Source organism: Ambystoma mexicanum, chromosome 8 (genome assembly GCF_040938575.1).
Source record: "Ambystoma mexicanum isolate Mex_15411 chromosome 8, UKY_AmexF1_1, whole genome shotgun sequence".
Taxonomy (NCBI): Eukaryota; Metazoa; Chordata; class Amphibia; order Caudata; family Ambystomatidae; genus Ambystoma; species Ambystoma mexicanum.
Window position 1 is genome coordinate 1,221,002,346 of NC_090929.1, and position 20,979 is coordinate 1,221,023,324.

The window sequence follows — 20,979 nt, forward strand, 5'->3', positions numbered from 1 at the left end:
CCCTCTGCGGCTCTTCACTTGGTCATACTGCCACTTCACGTGCTTCCAAATCTGAAGATGGCTGCCAGAGGCGGTGCTTAGGTAGAGGGCAGTCATTGGCTGTGGTCAGTATGACGCAGAGACCAGTGATTGGTTATTACTACGAAAGACAGATCAGAAACGAAACTGATACTGGTTTTTTCTTTACCGAGGATTCCCAGCCTGACGACGGGGAATATTCATGAGCATGTGAATCCATGCCAGACCCATGCTGGAGAACAACAGTTACAGGTAAGTAACTTGTTCCTTACCCCCACCCCCCCCGTCTCCCTAGACTCGCTGACACCACCGCCATCAGTTTGGTCAATACCCTCGGGCGGAGGTCAGCCCGGATGGCAGAACTCGAAACTGATAATTAGCACCTTTATGTGCTTCAGATGGATTGGCACATGAAAATAAGCACCCTGAAGATCCAACCGCACCATCCAATCCTGGAGCTGGAGGTCCTGAAGGATCTGAGAAAGTGTGACCATCTTGAACTTGTCCTTCCTGAGGAACTTGTTCCTGCATCTCAAATCCAAGATGGGCCTCAGTCCTCCTTCTTGGGGATAAGGAAATATGGCGAATACCACTGTTTGTTCCTCTCCATTACACCTTTCTCAAACAGGCTCAAAATTTCCTGCAAAAGGAATGGATCTGGAACCTTTAACGAATGGTTTCCTGGTGAATTATTCTGAGGTCTCTGAAGGGGAGGCAGTAACCCTGGGCTATGGTTTCTAATGTCCAAGCATCCGAAGTAATGTCTTGCCATTCTTTTAGATGCTTAGACAGTCCGCCTCCCACCGGGGTGTCCTGAGTCAAGAACTCGGATGTTTTGAGGCGGCTGAAGCAGCAGCTCATGGTAAAGATGCTGCTGCTTGGGCGGGCTTTGCACCTCTCCATCGTCCACCACGAGGGAATCTTCTTTGGCCTCTTTGAGCAGCCATTCCTCCCACTCTTCCAACTGAGGAGTAGAAGTGAAAGGATCTACCACTCCAAGAAGGTCCACTGGGGTGAAAAGGCTGAGGCTGCCTGATGGCAGCACCTAGAGACTTGACTGCTGCCTTCAAGGTCTGCAGCTTCTCAAAGCTTTTGTCAGCCTTGTTGCCAATAAGATGAGACCTGTCAATAGGCATATTAAAGAGTCTAGACTGCACATCCGGTGCAAATCTAGACTTCCTTAACCAGGCAAACCTGCGTATCACAGTGCTTGCCACCATGGCTCTGCTGATGCTGTCGCCAGACTCGAAACCGGACTGTAGACTCACACATGGCCTCTTTCCCATCATTTACAATAACCAGGAAGACTTCTCTTTCTTACCCATCGGGAATATGTTAAGCCGCCATGGATACAGTCCCATACGGTTAAGGTAAATTTTGCAAGGGCGCATGTAGAGTTGGCAGACTTGAGAGCCATATTCACGGCAGAAAATACTTTCTTTGACCAGGTGTCTATACGCTTATCCAGATCTGGTGGAATGGTTGGATAGGCAGCTTGTTTGGAAGTAGAGGTTGCTGCTGGCACCACCAGGCTTTCTGGGGTTGGGTGTTTAGATAAGTAGTTGGGGTCACTACTTGACGTTCTATATTTGTCAAAATTGTATTGACTGCCAGACTTGATTCTGGTGCTTCCCAGTTTGCATAAACATTTTTTTTTTTTGTAGAGTAGAGCAACATGAAATGTTAGGATTGGATTCCTTTGAGGACCTTCATCCAGGATATCCGTGAGGTCATACTGTACGAATGGAAGAGCAGGCCTGCTCCATCCTAGATAATCAATGACCCTGGTCATTAATTGCCTGTAAGATGCATCTGCGTGATCTGCCGAGTCTGGCTTGCCAAATTCCAATTCTGGAGAGGTGTCCACCCAACTGGCTGATTTTAAACGATCACACAGGTCCTGCATTCTAGACTCCTCCGATATAAAACTATCAGGAACATTAGATGTGCCATGTTGTAACCCAAAAGTAGTATTATTGTCGTCTGAAGACTCAGTCTTCATAAATCGATAAGAGAGATTTAAAAAAATCCTTTCTTGGCAATGGTTTAAAGGATTTTTGAATGTCTGGTGGAGGCGTCGATGGCTTTGAATGTTTCAAGCCAGATGCCGATGGAGTAGTCGTCAAACTTGGTTTTGGCGTTGATGAAGTCGGTGTGTTGGACGCAATGGTTTTTGCGTTGACTTTTCTTTGGACTTTGTCCATTACTCGGTGGAGTCTTCGATGATTTTTCATTGACTCAGGACCTCGACGGCTCTTGATGAAAATCTGGCCTTCGTCCCGGGCTTGAGGGTGCTCAAGATGTTGCTCTAGCCCTTTCCTTACCGGCTTCAGAAGGCACACTAGGAGCCTGGCCTACGTGCTTCAAGGGAGCTCGTTTCTCAAAATGTTTTATAATTTCCTGCCCGAGTGATTCCCATTCAGCCGGACTCGAGGCCTTAGTAGGACAAGCTATACTCCTCTTTGGAGATGAGTCGGAAGATGAAGTAGGCGTTTTATGATGCCTTTTCTTTGATTTTCTCATTGACAAGGCGTGGTGAGAGCCACTCCGTGACCTAGACCTTTTAGTTTTCTTCTGTCGAGGAGAGGATCTCTCGCTTCGTCAGAGGAATGCTTTTTCAACGGGCTAGTCAAAGGGTTTTTTTTTTGCAGGGGGGGGGGGAGTCTACCTACTGCCAATTTCCCTTTGCGCTCCTTCAGAGCTTTTCCTGTCATCGATTGACTCGACTGACAGGTCGAGGTCTTTTGCGCCACACCAAGGCACCACAAAAGCACCCGATGTGGGTCTGTCAGCATCATTTTGGCACTGCAGTCTTGGCATTTGTTAAAACCGGTCTTTGTGGTTGTCAGAGACTAAGACGTTACGAAGTAATATGATGCGTGCCGTAATTCACAAAGCGATAGCTTACTCTGAAAAATGGAACTGAAGCCAACGGGCGCTGCACGTTCCATAAATACCTTCGATGATGTCATCCTCGAGACGGAGACCCTCGAGGGACATTGAGTCGTCTGTATCGACGCGCAGTGCCCTTTGCCGAAAGAAACATTCCGAATCAGCTAAAGCTGGATATAGAAGATATCATAGATGAGGAATAAGTGGGAGGGCACAATCCGTTCGAAAACATATTTCTCAGCTGGTTTGAAAAATTGCAGTTGGTTAAAACCTGCTACAAACCTTACTGCCTGAAGACTGCTTCCAGAATTGTTTCTTGGGGTTGAACATTTTATTTGCAAAGTTGCTGGTTCATTAATGCACAACACTATTAAGTGTTATGGTGTCATTTATGAAATTGTTTCTCGAGCTTGCTGTATATCCCTCAAAAAGCTCACTTTGTTACCACCGTTCCATGAATTGACTGCCATGTTTTTTAGTTCCCAAATTATGTGCATCTGTGATCAAATTCTGATAAGTCAATGGATTTCCCTGTGGATGGGATTCTGTCATTGCATTCTTGTAAATATTTAGATGCCATTAAAATCAATGTATGAAAAAGAGTATATAGTTATAAAATATGGCTACGGGTTTTGCCTAATGCAAAGGGTCTTCGAGCAAAAGTTAAAATCCTAGCATTTTAATTAAAACCCTTAATTCTCCATAATGACACGTAGCCACTCTGAGCATCAATTGTGAAGTTGAGCCCACACGTTGTAGTTTATTGAAAGTGGAAGGACATGCTGATGCATGTGGTGCTTGTTGTCCCTTAATGGTATGATTGCAAGTGCGAACCCATTTGTGAAATCGTGTCTGAATTGTGCTTTAGTTATTTGAAACGATGAGCAGTTTTCTAACAAAGTGCATTAGGGTAAAGTATCGTGCTTTAGTTATTTGAAACGGTGAGCAGTTTTGTAACAAAGTGCATTAGGGTAAAGTATCGTGCTTTAGTTATTTGAAACGGTGAGCAGTTTTGTAACAAAGTGCATTAGGGTAAAGTTCACAATGCAATGTGTTCAAACACCTGTCCATTTATTAACTTTGTTTTACTTCTTTCAGATAGCTGACCTCCAGCTCCATAAACTAGATGAACTGGATTGCCTCATCCAGGGACTTTTGTATGTTGACTCAGTTGGTTTCAATGGTTCTTCTGAGTGCTACTACTTTGAAAATGCTACAGACCCTGAACTCTGCCAGAAAAAGCCTTACTGTCTTGACAATCCATACCCTATGTTGCTGGTTAACATAGGGTCGGGGGTCAGCATTCTTGCTGTCTATTCCAAGGACAACTACAAGCGAGTTACAGGGACCAGGTAACTATTGTACTATTTTGTATTGTTGAGCACTAAGTGAAATGCACACCAGAACTGCCCCAGGGAGATCTTTCTTGGCATAGAAGGTTGAGAGCAACATGACATTTTATTCACATCACTTAGCTTTTGAATGAAGTTCTAGTTTCTGCATCTGTGCCAAATTTTTGTCCATTTGATACACTTTCACTAGAGCTGGGAGCAGTTTGGTGAGTCAAGCCTAGGTCCACCTGGGCCAAACAGCTGGCTTGACTAGAGTTTGGAGCCAGTGACTGGTTAAACCATGGACAGTCTGTATGTTTGCGACAGGGGAAATAAAGGTACGTGTGTGAAGAAGAGAAAATCATGCCCACTTTCTTCAATGGGTAAAAACAAGTGTCTTACCTGGAGAACACTGGTGACCAGAATGGCCTTCAACTCTCCAAGCTACCTCATAGGCATAGCTTTTGTTTTTTTACGTACTTTTCCTGCTACCTGAGGGATTGTACCAGCGAATGTGTTGCCAGGGCCTGGCCTGAACATAGGAGCCATGCCTGTTAAAATGCCATTCTAATTCCGTTATTTGCATGCAGATTGCACGTTTGTTAAGTTCTGCATGAGCACATTTAAATGCAGCAATAATACTCTTTATAACGATGTTGACTCAAGCAATGAATACACTCCTCACACATATATAATGTATGGTCACTATTATACAATAACTTCATCAAATATTTACTGTGGCTGATTTCTCAATCTTCCCATTCTGGATGACAGGTTAAAAAGGTTGCTATATAAATGTTTAATGCACATGTGTCACAAATGGCTTGAATAATTTCACAAACTCAGGGACACGGTTGTAGGGTTTTTATTTAGAAGACTGCAAGAGATCTGACTAAGGGTGCCCCTCACTCATCCCTCGACCTCCCATGGGCTACCACTTGCCTAGCCTAGACTCCCCTACTCCACGGGACACAACTAGTGCTCAGTAACCCCTAATGTCTAATCTGACCTTCTCTACTGGTGAGGGCCTGAATGATGCCCTACAATGTGATCAATAGTGTTTGAGATGATGACTGTCCCTTCAAACACATACTCCTCTAGCCTCTTCTCTCACTCCTTTTCCTGATCTTGCCATATTCCTCCATGTTCTTTCTATTTCCTATCATTCTCCTCCCCTCTCTCTCGCCCACCTCTGTTCTCTCTCATCTCCACTCCTACTACTCTCTTCTGTCTCCACGCTTCCTTCTACTCAGTCTCTGCAGTCTTCTCTATCTTTCCGCTCCCGCTCCCCCTCCTCTTACAAATACTCTGTCCCATCTTCAACCTCCCTCTTTGCAGCAGTGTCCTTTACCTTCCATTCCCACATCCACTCTTTGGCTCTCACCATCCATTCTCTAGCTCCCCCGTACTGTACTCTCTCCCATCTTCCTTTCTACCACACACTCCCAAACCACCGTTTTAAACTTACTTTCATACTTAGTACCACTCTCTCATTTTCAATATCTTACTTGTACTCTTATCCAACACTGCCACATATTTCTCAACTTATCTCCACTGTCCTCCTTCTGCCTGGTCTCTGTCTTCCACCACGCCACCTGACGTCATCCCAAAACCTTTCACTCTGTTTAGTTTCCACAGGCTTTTTATACCTGGGACTTCCTGGTTCTTACCTTTCCCATCTTCCCATTGGTGCTGTGTCTCACCTGACTCTTTGGGCCATTCTAACCCGATTCGTTTCCCTGGGCTGGAGAATCCCGCTGCTCTGCTGTAAACGCCCCTATTGTAGGCCAGGCCCCTGCCCGTGCACAGGGTTTCATGCAGTCTGAGGTTTGCGCAAGTCAGCGTTCCTCTGGCATCTTGCTCTTCTTTCACTGCGTTAAGTTACATTTCATGCGGGCTTGCTGGATGCTGGATTGCTCGAGAGTCTGGTGGGTCATTGTATTCGGCGTCTGTCTGCCTGCAGTGTTTCTCTGCTGCTGTGTTGCATTTTGCATCATGCAGTCTTACAAAACAAGAGAACTCAAGTTGAGAACAGCTGCTAGAAGGCAGGAACTGATCGGCAGTGGCACCACTATTCTCATGCAAGGAGTGTTCAGGGACTGGGGCCCTCCAAATCTCACCGCACCTCTGGCATAGGATAGGCCCTGGCATACACCCTTGTAGGCCGCTTAACCCATGACATTAGGGGTCCCTGTACTCCCGACTACCCCCCACCCCCCAGGCCACCTCTCTCCCCTCCCGACTAGGTCACGCCCCTGACCGTTGTCAGTGCCATGGCAATGTGGGGGGGCAGAACACCAACAGATATGTGTATTGTGTTTTGTGAGATGAGGAGGCAGGACGTGATGTCTGGCCTTCCTTTTGATGCATAAAGGCAGGCAGGATGTCAGGCATGGGTGTTAGTGTATTTTTTGTTCGTTTTATAAAGTGATAAAACTTGTTTAACATGATTCTTCAGAGTGTTTTTAAAAGGAGAGTGTGGGAGGGAGTCGGGTAACTAAACAAAACGGACAAGTTTTTTGCAATGTTAAATGAACAGCAGATTCCTTCTTTGCAACAGGATACATTTCTATACACAGGTAATACAAGAGTAAAACAAGTGCAGAAGAGTAGACGGTGTCCGATGTGGGAGGAAAGCAGTTTCAAGATATAGCTCCACGGGAGAATGTATTACTGAAAAGCAGGCTTGTTGACCATTTCTAATCGTCAGATGATTTTGCGCAAGTCGAAATTCCACAGACACGGCATTCCACAGGATTGCACTTAAGGCTGTTTGGCTTCTACAAACCTGGATTTCCTTTACATTCTTACCTCCTTTATGTAGGAGGCCATCGTTGGCTTGTTGGAAGTGCTCGATTGGAAGTACCTGGAAGGTTTGTATCTGGCCAGCTGTTTGTAGATGTAGGAGGGGCTTTTATTATTCAATTGTCAGCCATTTCACTCTCTTGAAGGCCCATGATGCATCACTTTTTCAGTCCACAAATGAGGCCTGCTGCCCTGTTTTCAAACTCTTGAAGGTGGCTGGTCTTTTTTGGGAAGGCCCAAAAGGAGGCTACTGCAGTAGCTCAATTTTGATGTGATCATGGTGTGGATAAGGTGTGCGATATTGCGCATCGCCTTTAAGATCATGGTGAAATGCCATTTGCTGACGACTAATATATCTGTTGCGGAAAGGACTGGTCCTGCTAAACTACTCCCACTTGTTCTGCTTTCCTTGCTGGTGTGGGGCCAGGCTAACATTACCTGCTTTGAGGGGTTAGAAATGTGAGGCGGACAACTTTGTAAAGGTTTTTCATAAAATGCCATTTTATTAACTTAAATGAGTTTGACAAACGTCTCACTATCTCTACAATAACGAGGATTTCCCTGCCTATCAAAATAACTAAATGAAACACTCTAACAAAATTAACATGAGCCTCACACTTGCACATACAACAACTTAACAAGGTAATGTATGGCAGTTCATAAACGACAATAACAGTTATGTTCAATGTACACCTGCTAACTGTTTCTCCTGGTAACTGGGGTGAAATCCCCTTCCCCAGATTCAACCAGGATCTTCTCTCAACAGTTTGACAATTAGGTTAGTTGCATCTTACAACAAAGTTCAAATAATAAAATTCTTCTTGCTTCAGTCTTTATCCCTCCACTATTGCCAGAGAGTTCTTTTGGGGAGGAGTTAGTGCCGCCCTGCACCCCTCCAGCGCTTTACAATTAGGCAAAACTTCTATAAGCACTATATCACTGAGAAAGCTTTTTTCATGCAAAAATACTCACACACAGACGTGGCCAGGCACTAAATGAAAATAGTATTTAAATATAAGGCGCAAATATTTAGCCGACTACATTTGAAAAAGGGTTAAATTGTAGTTAGTTTTTCTCAAAGCACAGTGAAAGCAGCCAGGCATTGCATGGTGTCGGCTAACTCTGGTAGAGCACACTAAGTGGCTGGGCAGCTGTTCCCTGTCCATCAAAACACCCAGGCAGGCTGCGGCTCATGTACACAATGTAACAGTATGGGAAAACATGTTTTTTTAGCGGAATTACTGGACCACATAAAATAAAAGTATATCGAGTGAAGTGTTGAGAGTATGGCGGGAAGGTGTGTTTATATATAAATGTTTATAATATAGTAAATGATGACAAACGGGAGCTACAATGTATTCCTGCATAGGCAGCAGTTTGCAAATTAGTTTGTAGCCTGGCCATGCAGAAGAAATACAGTTTGGATGATCAATGCCAGTATCCAGTTACCAAGTTGAACAGTATATAAAGAGGCCTGCTTGCCATCAGTCTGGAGGAGCCGGCCACGGAAGGACAGAATGCTGGTCCGGGGGGTGGATGGCCTGAGTCCTTTGACCCCACCATCCTTATTTTTGTGCAGATTAAATTGTTATCCTTGCAAGACAAGCCTCTTGGCCTTAATTCCCTAGAGGGATAAACTTTAATCTGGTGTGAGCGTGTTTAGGGGTAGCCCAATATATTTAAGAGGTAGCCCTGTAAGTATGGGCTACCTTTCAGTTCAAGTCAACTTCTCCTCAGAAAAGTATATTTCCACAGTTCGTTTGTATCAACAAATAGGCCTTTTGTCAGGATGATTCCACAACAGCTCACAATATCTTTTAATGTCCTTGCCACTGCTTCTTCAGTCTTTAACCACAATATAGTACTTCAGTGACTTACACCTGGTCCACTCACCTGCCAGGTCTACTATTAGAGAGTCTCTGCCCCGAGATACTCCCCTACCAGGACATATGAACACTTCTAACACTATTGCAAGTACTTCTGTGGTAAAGGTTTACTTAAGGCGACTTATCAAAGTCTTTAGAGTTTCCACAACATCAGTTTTGACTACTACTTCTGGGAAGACATGAAACACATTGGTGCTGTTTGTTCCACACTTGGGACTGCCACATGCAATGTAGGTTATGCTCCCCTCTTCCTGAATACTCTATCCGGAAGGCAGCTCTCCTGCCACTTCTGTTTTCCCACTCTTATGTTACCCAACTGCTGATAATGGCTTTCACTCCAACTCACTCTTCTCTGGCTTAGACCATGCTCGTTTAGGTCATTTACAAGGCTTGCTTGTTTCTCACTCTGGCAATATGCTTTACAAACAACTTGTTTCTTAATTGCCCTCTCTTAGCTTTGGCAATGTTGGTTTTACAAACTTGCCCCGATATTGCTTTCTTTTGACTCTGGCAATGTTTCTGACCTTTACCCGTATAATGACCCCTTTCTTGTTTGTCCCCACAGTTCTTATTCTGTCACTACAGCTTCTTTGGGTCAGTTCGGTATTCACATGCATTATTATTCTGCCACTTCAGATTTGTTACACCAGTTCGGTATTCGAAAGCTTTGTATTTGGCCAGCAGGCGATCAGAGTGTTCTGGGGTCACAAACCACTAGTGAACACACTTTGCATCGCATACTCGTCCATTTACTCTGCTGCCTATGGGTCTTACTACTTTTGGTTTCCCGGTCAGGAATGGAGCGCTCCTCGCTCCAGGGGCACTCCGGTGCTTGCCTGCCACCGTAGCCCGCTTCACATTGGGGAAAGCTTTTACTCTTAATGCTTCCAGCTGCGCAACCTCTGCATTCAGGGCCTTTGAAGGTAGGGACCGCCTCAAAACCAACACTCGCTCTGCAAATCACAGGCGCTCCAGAGTCTCTAATCTCCTTCAGCTTCAACTGCAGTTAGGCAATCACTCCACCGCCCACTACTGCTTTCTATGGCCTGCACTTGAGTGGGTCTTTTATACCTCCCAGTATCCCTTAGGCGTGTGGGTCATTAATACAATTAGACTGTGACTCGCAGTCCAGTGCCTTTGCATCACACTTCCTTTTCCCAGTACTTCGAGCATTGTGGACTTGAAGTCCTTAATGCTCAAATTATCTTTTCTATTATGAAGGTTTTCTAAATGTAGTACTTTCATTTCTGCTCTTCAAAACCTCCTCTAAAGAATTTTTATAAGGATTTAATGGTGGGATTCTGATTAACAAAAGAATAAGGGTTTTCAGAATCTAAGAAGTTAATGGTTTGTGATTTGCCTTTAACAATCCCCTGTGGAGCAAATGAGCTTTGACCACTATACCTGTGGGTGACTTGGGGCCTGGGGAGGGGTGGAGTCTCACCCCTAATAACTGACTGATTATGCCAGTTTTCACCACCATTATGATAATTGGCTTTGGGAAAGAAAGCCTCCCTCCGGCAACAAGCCATGACATATTCGGTCATCCCTGATATTTTAACTAATTCAGTATAGTCCTCCTGGTGCCATTCACCTCCCAGGTGATCCTCCTGGCTAATACCACCCCCAGGGTCAGGATCAGGTAGCGGCCGCTTTCCCTGGCCACCTGGGAGGAGCTTTAGGCAGGGTCTTTGTGAGGACTCTGCAGGATTCATCACACTGCCCACCACAAGGTTTAACTACTGCCGACATTAGAACCACCTAGGAGAATTTCTGTTTTGTCAGGGTTCAGAAGAAGTGGGTGTTGGACATCCAAGCTTAGGTAGATGATGATCATTTCCAATGGAGGCTTTCCTCCCACTGATTCCTCATCTACAATATCCCTATCCCAGCACTGCTGTTCTCTGGAAAATATTTCCACCATCAGGAGGCGCAGCATTGCTCTGCCTGCCACCTCTACATGCTCAGCGCCGGATATGATGTTGGGTCAGTGTATATATATATATATATGTATGTGTGTATATATATATATATATATATATATATATATATATTTTTCTGAGGCTTGTGGAATCTGCTTAGATCACATGTTGTGCATAGGCCGACATCTAGTGGAAGCTGCGGAGTATTACAGTTTGTTTTTCGAAAGTCGAAAATGGGCGTCGACACAGGGCGTGCCAGTAATACTATCCCTAGTGTGACGTCCACTGTACCCATGATCCCTCACGCGTCTAGGATCCCCAGATTGTTTTTTTCCGCCATTCTGGTAGGAAGCACTTCATCGGAGTTCCCTGGCTTTGCCATATTTTCACTTAAAATAATTCTAATTTGCCCCGTTTTGTCACCCTTACGTCGATCAGCATCTCGACGCAGAACAGGGGAGGAGATCAACGTCGAAACCCGACGGATTGGGCCTTGAGGCTTCCGCCTCGGCTCGGGCCTGGGCCGCTGGCCTCGGCCCTACAAGTAGGGAGAGTGGGGGGTGGTACACTTCCACACTCGGTTATAGACACCTTCTTACCTACACACACTTGCCCGCTGCCCACAGGCGCGTATGGAGGGTACGCCCTTTCAGTTTTGCCCCAAGTGTAATAAGAAATACCCTTGGGTAGATAAGCATGCTACGTGCAACCTTTGCCTGCCCAGAGACCACCCCGAGGCGGGTTGCAGGGCCTGTAGCAGGTTTAAGACCAAAACTCTTAAGGACCGCTCCACCAAGCGTTGGGCCCACCACGCCAAGCTAGCAGCTATGGAGGCGGAGGGTACCTTCAGCGACGGCAGCGACGCCGGACTTTCGGACGGCGAGGGCACCAAGGCGTCGAAAGACAGCCTAACGCACGTCCCCGGCCTCGGAAGGTCGTCCGTCCCGGCGACTATGGGGAAGTCCCCCGGCGACAAGAGCGTTACACATACACACGCTAAACACAAAAAACCCACCCGAGATTCGACGTCGTCGAAACCTCGGAAAGAGGCACAGAAGGAGCGGTCCGAAAGGACGTCCTCTGGGCGGTCCCGGTCGAGGTCGCCGCACGACGTCAGGCAAGCCTCCACACTTGCACATAGTGCCTCGCCCATTAACATCACGGAAGATCACTCGTCCGGAGACGAACACGGCTTCCATCCCCAGCCTGCACCCCAGGGAAAGGGTACATCACTTGGGAGTAAGGAGGGCCCAGTTTCGAAGCCTAGTTCGAAACACAGGGATTCCACCTCCGATCCTCGACGCCAGGCGTCGAAAGATAAGGGAAAGGGTAAACACACTTCCACCCACGGGGAAGGGGGTAAGCAATAAAGGAGACAACCCTTGCAATCCCCCACAACAATAGAACTGACTTCCCCGTCCAAGTCTTCTCAGGGACAGTCCATAGAGAGTTCCAGCAAGGTCACCCCAAGCTCAAGACTCTGGTCATGCGAGGACATTGACAGAGTAATGTCAAGGATGTCCTCCTTAGCAAATTTCTTCGAAAGACACCCTGACCAACTACTAGCTTTAAACCCTCAGGAATCTTCTCCCTCCGGTTCAAGGGACCCTATCCCTTCAAATAAGAGGCCCCGGGTCGAGACGCCATTAAGGGCTTCAGACCCCTTCGAGGTCCAACCCTATTCTTGCCTTTTCCCTACAGGCCAAGGAGACTCTTCCCTTATAGAGGGCCAGGATTTTGAGACACCAGAAGATCTCGCAGTGTCAGATTATTACGGGGAGGACGAAGACGAGGATGAGCCAGAAAATAGCCCAGATATTTTCAGAATGGACTCACCAGTCGAAAGGGAAGCCCCAGTGTCTGATTCCCCAATAGATAATCAGCCCCTCCTGAATGAACTGCTCTCTAGGGCAGCTAACCACTTCCACATAGACACACAAGGTGTCCAAGAAGAGAGGGACTTCGCGGAGGAACTAATAGGGGAAAGGAAGACAGTAGCCCAGACCATTCCCATCCTGAAATCTATTCAACGCAGAATAGCACCATCCCTTGTCAACCCAAACCTGACAAGACCTGTAAACCCGAGAGTAGAGAAGCTGTTTAAAGCAGCCCAGTCGGACCCTCTATATATTAGAGGCCAACTTAAGCCAGACTCTCTAGTCGTAACTAACACCCGCAAGAGAGCTGGAACCCCATTATCTTCCTCGGAGGCTCCCCCCGACAAGGAAAGTAAGTAACTCTATGGTTTTGGTAGAAAAGTAGCTTCCACGGCAGCCTACCAAACCAGAATCGCGAATTCCACCACACTGTTGGCCAGCTACAACTGCCATGAGTGGGAAGAAGTGGCAGCACTAATAGATTCCGCTCCAGAACCCCTTAAGAGCCAGCTATCTCGCATTTGTGCAGAGGGAAGAAACGTCTCAGGCTGCATTTAAAAGCAACTTTAGACGCCGCAGACAATGCGGGTAGAATTATAGCAGAGGGGACTGTCATCAAAAGACATGCTTGGTTGAGGCAGTCGGGATTCAGAGCAGAAACACAAGCTGCACTCTTAGACAAACCAGTGGAAAGTGATCTCCTGTTTGGAAAGGCAGTCGAGGACGCACTAAAAAACGCTAAGGAGGAATTCGACACCCTCAAATCCCTTGGCCAGTTAACTACAAAACCACCTAACCAAAGAGGGAACGGCAATTTTCGTCGCCCCCGCGGCCAAAATTCCAATAGAGGAAATAGCTATTCCCACACCCAGGGTACACAGTGGAACACCAACTCACAACAGTCTACCCAGGGGTATGGTAGGGCTAGTAGAAGAGGACGTGGTAGAGGCAGAGGCAGCCCCAGTAAAGGAGGCGGCACGCCTCCACCAAAGCAGTGACGCTCATTTCAGGGTCCCTTCCCATGCAACCCCAGTAGGGGGACGAATATCCAGCTTCACCCAGGCATGGGAAAGGATAACATCCGACAGATGGGTGCTGTCGACGGTATCCAAGGGGTACTGTATAGAACTACTGCAACGTCCCCGAAACCACCCTCCAAGACAAAAAGTCCACTCTTTAGAACATCAAAAGATCCTCCTCGAGGAAATCTACAATCTGCTCCTAAAGGACGCGATAGAACTCGTCCCAGGACACCAGGTAAACAAGGGTATCTATTCAACGTACTTCCTTGTGCCAAAGAAAGATTTAACAATGCGCCCAGTATTTGACTTACGGCCTGCCAACAAGTATGTCAAGCCCCAAAAATTCCGTATGACCACGCTACAAGAGGTAATCCCGCTCCTAAAAAAGGGGGATTACATGGCAACCTTGGATATGAAAGATGCCTATTTTCATATTTCCATGCTCCCGGCGCACAGAAAATACTTGCGCTTCAAGGTGGACAGTCGCCACTACCAATTCAAGGTACTGCCCTTCGGGATAGCTTCAGCACCAAGGGTATTCACCAAGGTACTGGCGGTGGCAGCTGCACACCTACGCAGGGAGGCAATCCCAGTGTACCCTTATCTGGACGACTGGCTCATAACGGGGGAAACCCCAGGAATCTGCAGATCAAACATTCAGAGGACTATCGACCTCCTCCACGAATTAGGCTTCTCTATCAACGAGAAAAAGTCAAGTCTGGTGCCAAGCACCTCAAAACAGTTTCTAGGAGCTATCCTAGATACTCAGAAAGAATTGACCTTCCCTTCGGAAGAAAGAATTCGGAATATACTTCTGCAAATTCCGCATTATCAGTCAGGTCAACAGATAACAGTACGCAAAGCTATGCGGTTACTGGGCATGATGGCGTCATGCATTTACCTGGTCCCCCACGCGCGTCTGCGCATGCGTCCCATGCAGGAATGGTTGGCGAAACAGTGGTCTCAGGCAAGTGGTCAGTGGGACGATCTAGTGGTCGTTTCGCCAACACTCGTACAGAGCCTACACTGGTGGACAAGAGAGAATCTCGCAAAGGGGAAACCCTTTTACGATCCCGAAGTACAGGCAGTGGTGACTACAGATGCATGCCTGACTGGGTGGGGAGCTCACCATCTCCACCACACAGCTCAGGGCCTCTGGTCTCACTCAGTAGCCAAGAACCACATCAATCTGCTAGAGCTTCTGGCAGTATTCCGAGCGCTGCAGGCGTTCGAGCCCCATCTACTGAACTTGTCGGTGCAGATCAGGACGGACAGCACGACAGCCATGTTCTATCTGAACAAGCAAGGAGGGACTCGTTCGCCAAATCTGTCCAAGCTTGCCCAGAAAATATGGATATGGGCACTCAGACGGAACATATTCCTGTCATCGCAACATGTTCCAGGGGAGCTCAATTCCCTAGCGGATGCTCTAAGCAGAGACTCCCTCCCAGAAGAACACGAATGGGTCCTTCACAGAGACGTAGTAGAAGATCTCTTCTCTCAGTGGGGTTTCCCCACTATAGACCTATTCGCCACAAGCGAAAACAAACAATGCCCAGGATTTGCATCCAGGTTCCCCCAAACGGACTCCCAGGGGAATGCCCTGTGGATGAACTGGTCAGGGATGTTTGCGTACGCTTTTCCACCAACTCCTCTCATCAGGAAGGTGGTGTACAAGATGAACAAGGAATCAATGACGCTCATCCTAGTTGCTCCCATGTGGGCGAGACAACCATGGTTTCCACACCTACGCAGGATGGCGGTGTGCGAGCCCATCAGACTCCCAGCCTGGTACAACCTTCTGTCCCAGCAACAAGGTCAAACAGTGCATCAGGAACCCAACTCTATGAACCTAGCAGCATGGCTCCTGAAGTCATAGAGTTTGGACATCTCAAATTACCACAGAGGTGTATGGACATTCTAAAAGAGTCCAGGAAACCAAATACAAGACACTGTTACTTTGACAAGTGGAAAAGATTCGTTATCTGGTGCCAGAATAAACAAATCAACCCGGTTGATTGCACTCCTTCCAACGTTGTAACATACATGCTCCACCTGCTGGATGCAGGGTTGGTTTTTAACTCTCTGAAAGTACACCTGGCAGCCCTCTCGGCTTACACCACATCCCATAACAGGGTCTCGTGGTGGAAAGTACCAGTGGTTAAAGCCTTCATGGAAGGAGTAAAGAGACTTCACCCTCCTATTTCGAACCCACCGCCAGGATGGGACCTCAACGTGGTGCTAGCTAAGCTCATGGGCCCCCCCTTCGAACCCATGCATAAAAGTAGTCTCAAACACCTGACTTATAAAACGGCCTTCTTAGTAGCCATTACCTCCATAAGAAGGGTCAGTGAAATTCAGGCTCTGTCAGTGCAAGATCCTTTCTTTACTATCCACAAGGACAAACTGGTTTTACACACACACCCTAGGTTCTCACCAAAATTCATATCCAAGTTCCATGTAAACCAGTCCATCGAGCTTCCGGCTTTCTTCCAAAACCCACAAAGCTCGGCTGAGGTGAAACTACACACCCTAGATGTGCGTAGGGCAGTCTTATACTATGTAAATAAAACCAGACCGCTAAGGAAAACAGATCAACTGTTTGTCTCCGTAGCTACAGGCAGAGAGGGGGATCGCGTCTCTAAGGGCGCTATCTCTAAGTGGATTATCAACTGTATACAGCTGTGTTACTCTCTTTCTGGAGAGACTCTGCCTTTTACGCCAAGGGCCCACTCTACTAGAGGCATTGGGGCCACTCTGGCTTTCATTGCAAATGTTCCCCTCGACACCATTTGCAAAGCAGCTACTTGGAGCTCTATTCACACTTTTACTCAGCATTACTGCATTGACACTCATTCCAAGACAGATACACAAGTGGGACAAGCGGTTCTAAGACACCTGTTTGCTCATGACCCTTCTCACATCCCACCTCCTTCTTCTGGTACTGCTCGCTAATCTATGCACAGCATGTGATCTAAGCAGATTCCACAAGCCTCAGAAGGGATACATTACTCACCGTAATCGTATTTCTGATGCTTGTATCTGCTTAGATTCACATGCGACCCACCCTTCCTCCCCTCCGAGAGAAGGCGCATGGTTGCTTGTAGTCCTACCTTTCTGTCTATCTGCTTGGACTATCTGTACTCACGCTACTCCTCATGCTACCTCATGTCAGGAAAAACACAATCTGGGGATCCTAGACGCGTGAGGGATCATGGGTACAGTGGACGTCACACTAGGGATAGTATTACTGGCACGCCCTGTGTCGACGCCCATTTTCGACTTTCGAAAAACAAACTGTAATACTCCGCAGCTTCCACTAGATGTCGGCCTATGCACAGCATGTGAATCTAAGCAGATACAAGCATCAGAAATACGATTACGGTGAGTAATGTATCCCATATATATATATATATATATATATATATATATTACGCGCGCCCTGTGACCTCAGTTCTTTTTCCGTTTACTCTGTTCGCTAATTGTGAACATGCTTTGTTGAGCTTACTTTAAATTCTCTACACTATGCCTACTCCATCTAAGGCCTCGGACTTCAAGCTGTGTGCCTAATGCAGCCGGTAGATGACGTCTTGGATCCTCACTGGATTTGTCTGTATTGCTTGGGCGAGAACCACGACACCCAGGATTGCAGGTCCTGCCCGTCCATGCACATGAAGGCCCTCCGGGAGCGTGCGTGAAACTCTTGATATTTGTCCATAAGGCGAGGGGTGAGGCTCCACAGCCTCACTCACTCTAGTTCGCACGGTGTGGATCAGCCCTTCGAAGAACTGCGGCTCTGCGCAAGGAGAAACATTAGAAGAGGTCCTACTACACGAATGAGTCCTCACACCAGCATTCCTCCTCTTCGAAGAAGGGCCATCCCTCCAGGGGCTCTCCTGAGCGGCTGGCGCAGGTGCAATATCCCACCCATACCTTCACACCGGAGGACTGGGAGAATTTTCGTCTGAAGATGTTTGGACATCTTGGCCAAGGCACTAACGGCTCCGGGCTTGGCGCTGGTGGTGCAGACAGCGGCACCGGCAGTTTCTGTGCAGATGTGTCCAACTGCGTCTATTGCGACTGACGGGGTACCCTCTGGGGATCACTCATGCACGCCTAAGGGCTCGAGCCTGGACCAGAAACTGACTGAGGTCAACTTGGCGCGACTGACCCCCCCCCTCCCCCCTCCTCTGGGTGCTGAGGCTTCAGCTCCGACTTTGTCGCCGCCGAGCAGGGTCGTTGACACTGTAGCTCCATGGAAATACTTCCCACTCTCTATGGGTGCTTTCATGTGAAAGATTTTTCATTTTTTCCCCTTTTTGTGGAAGGTTTTTAAAAATGGAAAAACATTTTTCCTGTTGTAATAGTCTATTTAAGTATTGATTTCTGGTATCTTTGTACTTAATGCTGAAGGTTATTTTATAGAACTATAATGCAATAAAAAGAAAATGTATGACATCTTTGAGTAGGGCGACCAGGTCCCCTTTAGGCTAGAACCTCTGGGTTTTAGGCAGATGAGGGATTTCCCAGAGGAATTCTATGGGGAAGATGAGGATGTGCTGGGATTGGCAGAGGACCTGCGGGCCTCCAGTAGCCCCGTCCCTTCTCCGGACATTGACATTTTGACCGCTCCCACCCCAGGAATTCCTCAAGCCACGTTCCAGGCATGATGGGTAAGGTGGGCAGTACTCTAGGGCTGTCGGCCCTGTCCAGGTTCAACGTTTACTATGAACTATGCGACATATTGGACGATGCTCCCAAAGAGGGGACGCTCATGCCCTTCAATTTGGCAGTGGAGGCGCCTGTACTAGAGGTGTGGGAGAGGCCTGCCACTGTCTGACAGTGGACACAGAACTGGCAAAGAAGAACTGTCCCGCCCCGTCAGACTTTGCTTTTCTCTCCTCCCATTATTCACTGCAGTTTGGTGGTTCAGGCTACAAAAGCTAGCCTGAAGACATCTACTTTCCCATCCCTACCACCAGACAGGGAAAGTAAGAGGTTTGTGCTTAAGAGGTTCTTGCGTCGGGCAGTCTTGCACTGCATGCCGTGAATTCCTCTTGTGCCATGGCAACATTATATTTCAGCCTTTGGACTCACTAGCCAATGCGACTGAATACGTCCCGGAAGGAGAAATATTGGACATTTTCCTGTCCTTGGTCACTGATGGCAAGGAGGTGGCACGCTAAATGTTGCAATCTCCACTAGACGCTGCAAACTGTGTGGGCAGGTCCATGGCCATGAGAACTGTGGTAAGGTGTCACTCTTGGCTGAGGAGATCTGGTTTTGTGGCCGATGTTCAGTCTAAGTTATTGGAAATGCTTTTCAATGGCCAACATTTCTTTGGAACAAAGGCAGATGGCGCCCTTCATAAGGTCCAGTCGTCAAAGGCAATGGCTAAGTCTTTGGGGCTTGCCGTGCAACAGCCCCCCAAACAGTCGGTGTGTCAAGGCATGGGTTTTTGTCCCTCGACACCCTATGTCCTGAGGGGCCATCGTCAGTCTGCCCCAAGTAGAATGCAGGGCAGACCCTTCCTGCAAGGTAGAGGAGCCCAGAGAGGTAATGCTGTTGCAGCTGCCGTCACCACCACCGCCGTGCCACAGGACGCAAAACCTCAGTGACAGACTTTGCCACTCAACACCGGTGGGGATGGAGGCTTTCACTGTTCAGCCTGGAGTGCTCAAGGTCCACTGTTCACGCTTGGACCTGACAGGTCATCGAACAGGGTATTGCCTCACATTACTCCAATGTCCTCTGTATCATGGGGCCCAGGGTACTGCGTCCTCCGTACCATGGGCCATTGCCTACTGTGGCCAACCAGACGCTATAGGTTAGAGGGGTTTTCCCTACCTACAAAGTAAATTAAAGTTGCTTGTCGTATGTCAAAACAAATGAGTCCTTGGTCCAAAAACCCGTTTGTTATCCGGCCCTACCACTTTAGGAAAAAAACATAAAAATAAGCTAGAATAGCCTCTTAGCTCAGGCTTCGTCTGACCAATATTATTTGGATCTCTCTCTGGGTATTGGTCACAGTTCAAAACAATGTTCTTCAAATTTCACCAAAGAAATGTTTTCAGCTCTGTCTTTTTAGGCTCCTCAAACGTTGTAAATCTTTATACAAATTAAATGTCTCAAGTTCTTTGAGGGGAGGAATGACTCCCTTAGTCCTTCTTCACCAACTTGGTCGATTTTCTTTTTTTTATATCTTGTACAGACTGATTGAACCCTGCAGGTTCCCTTCTCTCACATGTTGAAGAATGTCATTTAATTCTCTATGGCTCTCCAGACCCCTCCAGCTCTCTGTCTTCAGAATTGTAGGACTCTCTTAACCCTCCTTGTCATTTCCTCTCTTTTCGCTTTGTTCCACTCCCCTCTCTCCACTCTGGGGGTAACGCTGGTACCCCTGCTGTTGTCTGGTGTGCTCCATGGATTGGCGTCCCGCAGAGCCATAGTGGTGTGCGCCCGTCTTCGGTGTCGTCGTTTCATAAGGATTTGCTTACTGTATCCTGCCTGTCGTGGCACACTCGGCGGTCCTTGCCCTGAGAGCAGAGGATTCGTTCCTCTGTTGTTTGCTGGTCTCACGGTTGTTTGCGGGTCATTCACGACTGAAACATGGTCCCCAGGTAAGATTGTCTTTCTTCCATCTATCTCAGCATTATCGCCCTTTACAATGCCAGCCTCCCGGTGTGCATCTCTCTCGTCTCTGCTGTGTAGCGTGGCTGAGCCCCTCCAGGACGTTCTCACATCAGAGGCTCGCCTCTGCGTAAGATTCTTCCATCTGAATTCAAGATTCCTTGTCTCTTTATTCTCGCTGCCGTACTCGAAAGTGGTGTGTTCATCAGCTGCTGAGTTTGTGAAGATTCCAGTATTACCATGAGCTAACATTAGACAAGTGATGTTCCTGTTTTGAATGAGGGTCAACTGAAACACCAGTTGTTTCTATTCCAATGTATGCAGGCAGGGTAACTTTTAGAGTTCCAGATAGGAATGCAAGTCCTTGTCCCCTTGAGGGAGTAACTCCCGGCGAGGACCTGCTTTCCCAAACCCCTAGGGAGGATTTTACTGAGCAGGCTCACTTCCCTAACCGTAAAGGGGGCGGATAGGTGGGTACTCCATACAAACCTTACCAGCATCTTCATGCTTGGCTACTGAGAGGTTAAGATGCAAGGAGTGGGAATTGTTGGATGACATCCTCCATGTGCGCCTTTCAGCTAGGAGGCCTGCTACAA

The 20,979-nt window shown here is 47.4% G+C and overlaps 1 protein-coding gene across 3 annotated transcripts in view; it reads left to right on the forward strand.

Annotated features, from left to right (window-relative positions):
* Window positions 1–20,979, forward strand: part of PANK1 (pantothenate kinase 1) — a 589,765-nt gene that overhangs the window by 253,649 nt on the left and 315,137 nt on the right. For all 3 annotated transcript variants that reach the window (XM_069611321.1, XM_069611322.1, XM_069611323.1), the window contains one exon: window positions 4,009–4,262. In XM_069611321.1, the coding sequence (XP_069467422.1) occupies window positions 4,009–4,262 (254 nt within the window). The remainder of the gene's footprint in view (window positions 1–4,008; window positions 4,263–20,979) is intronic.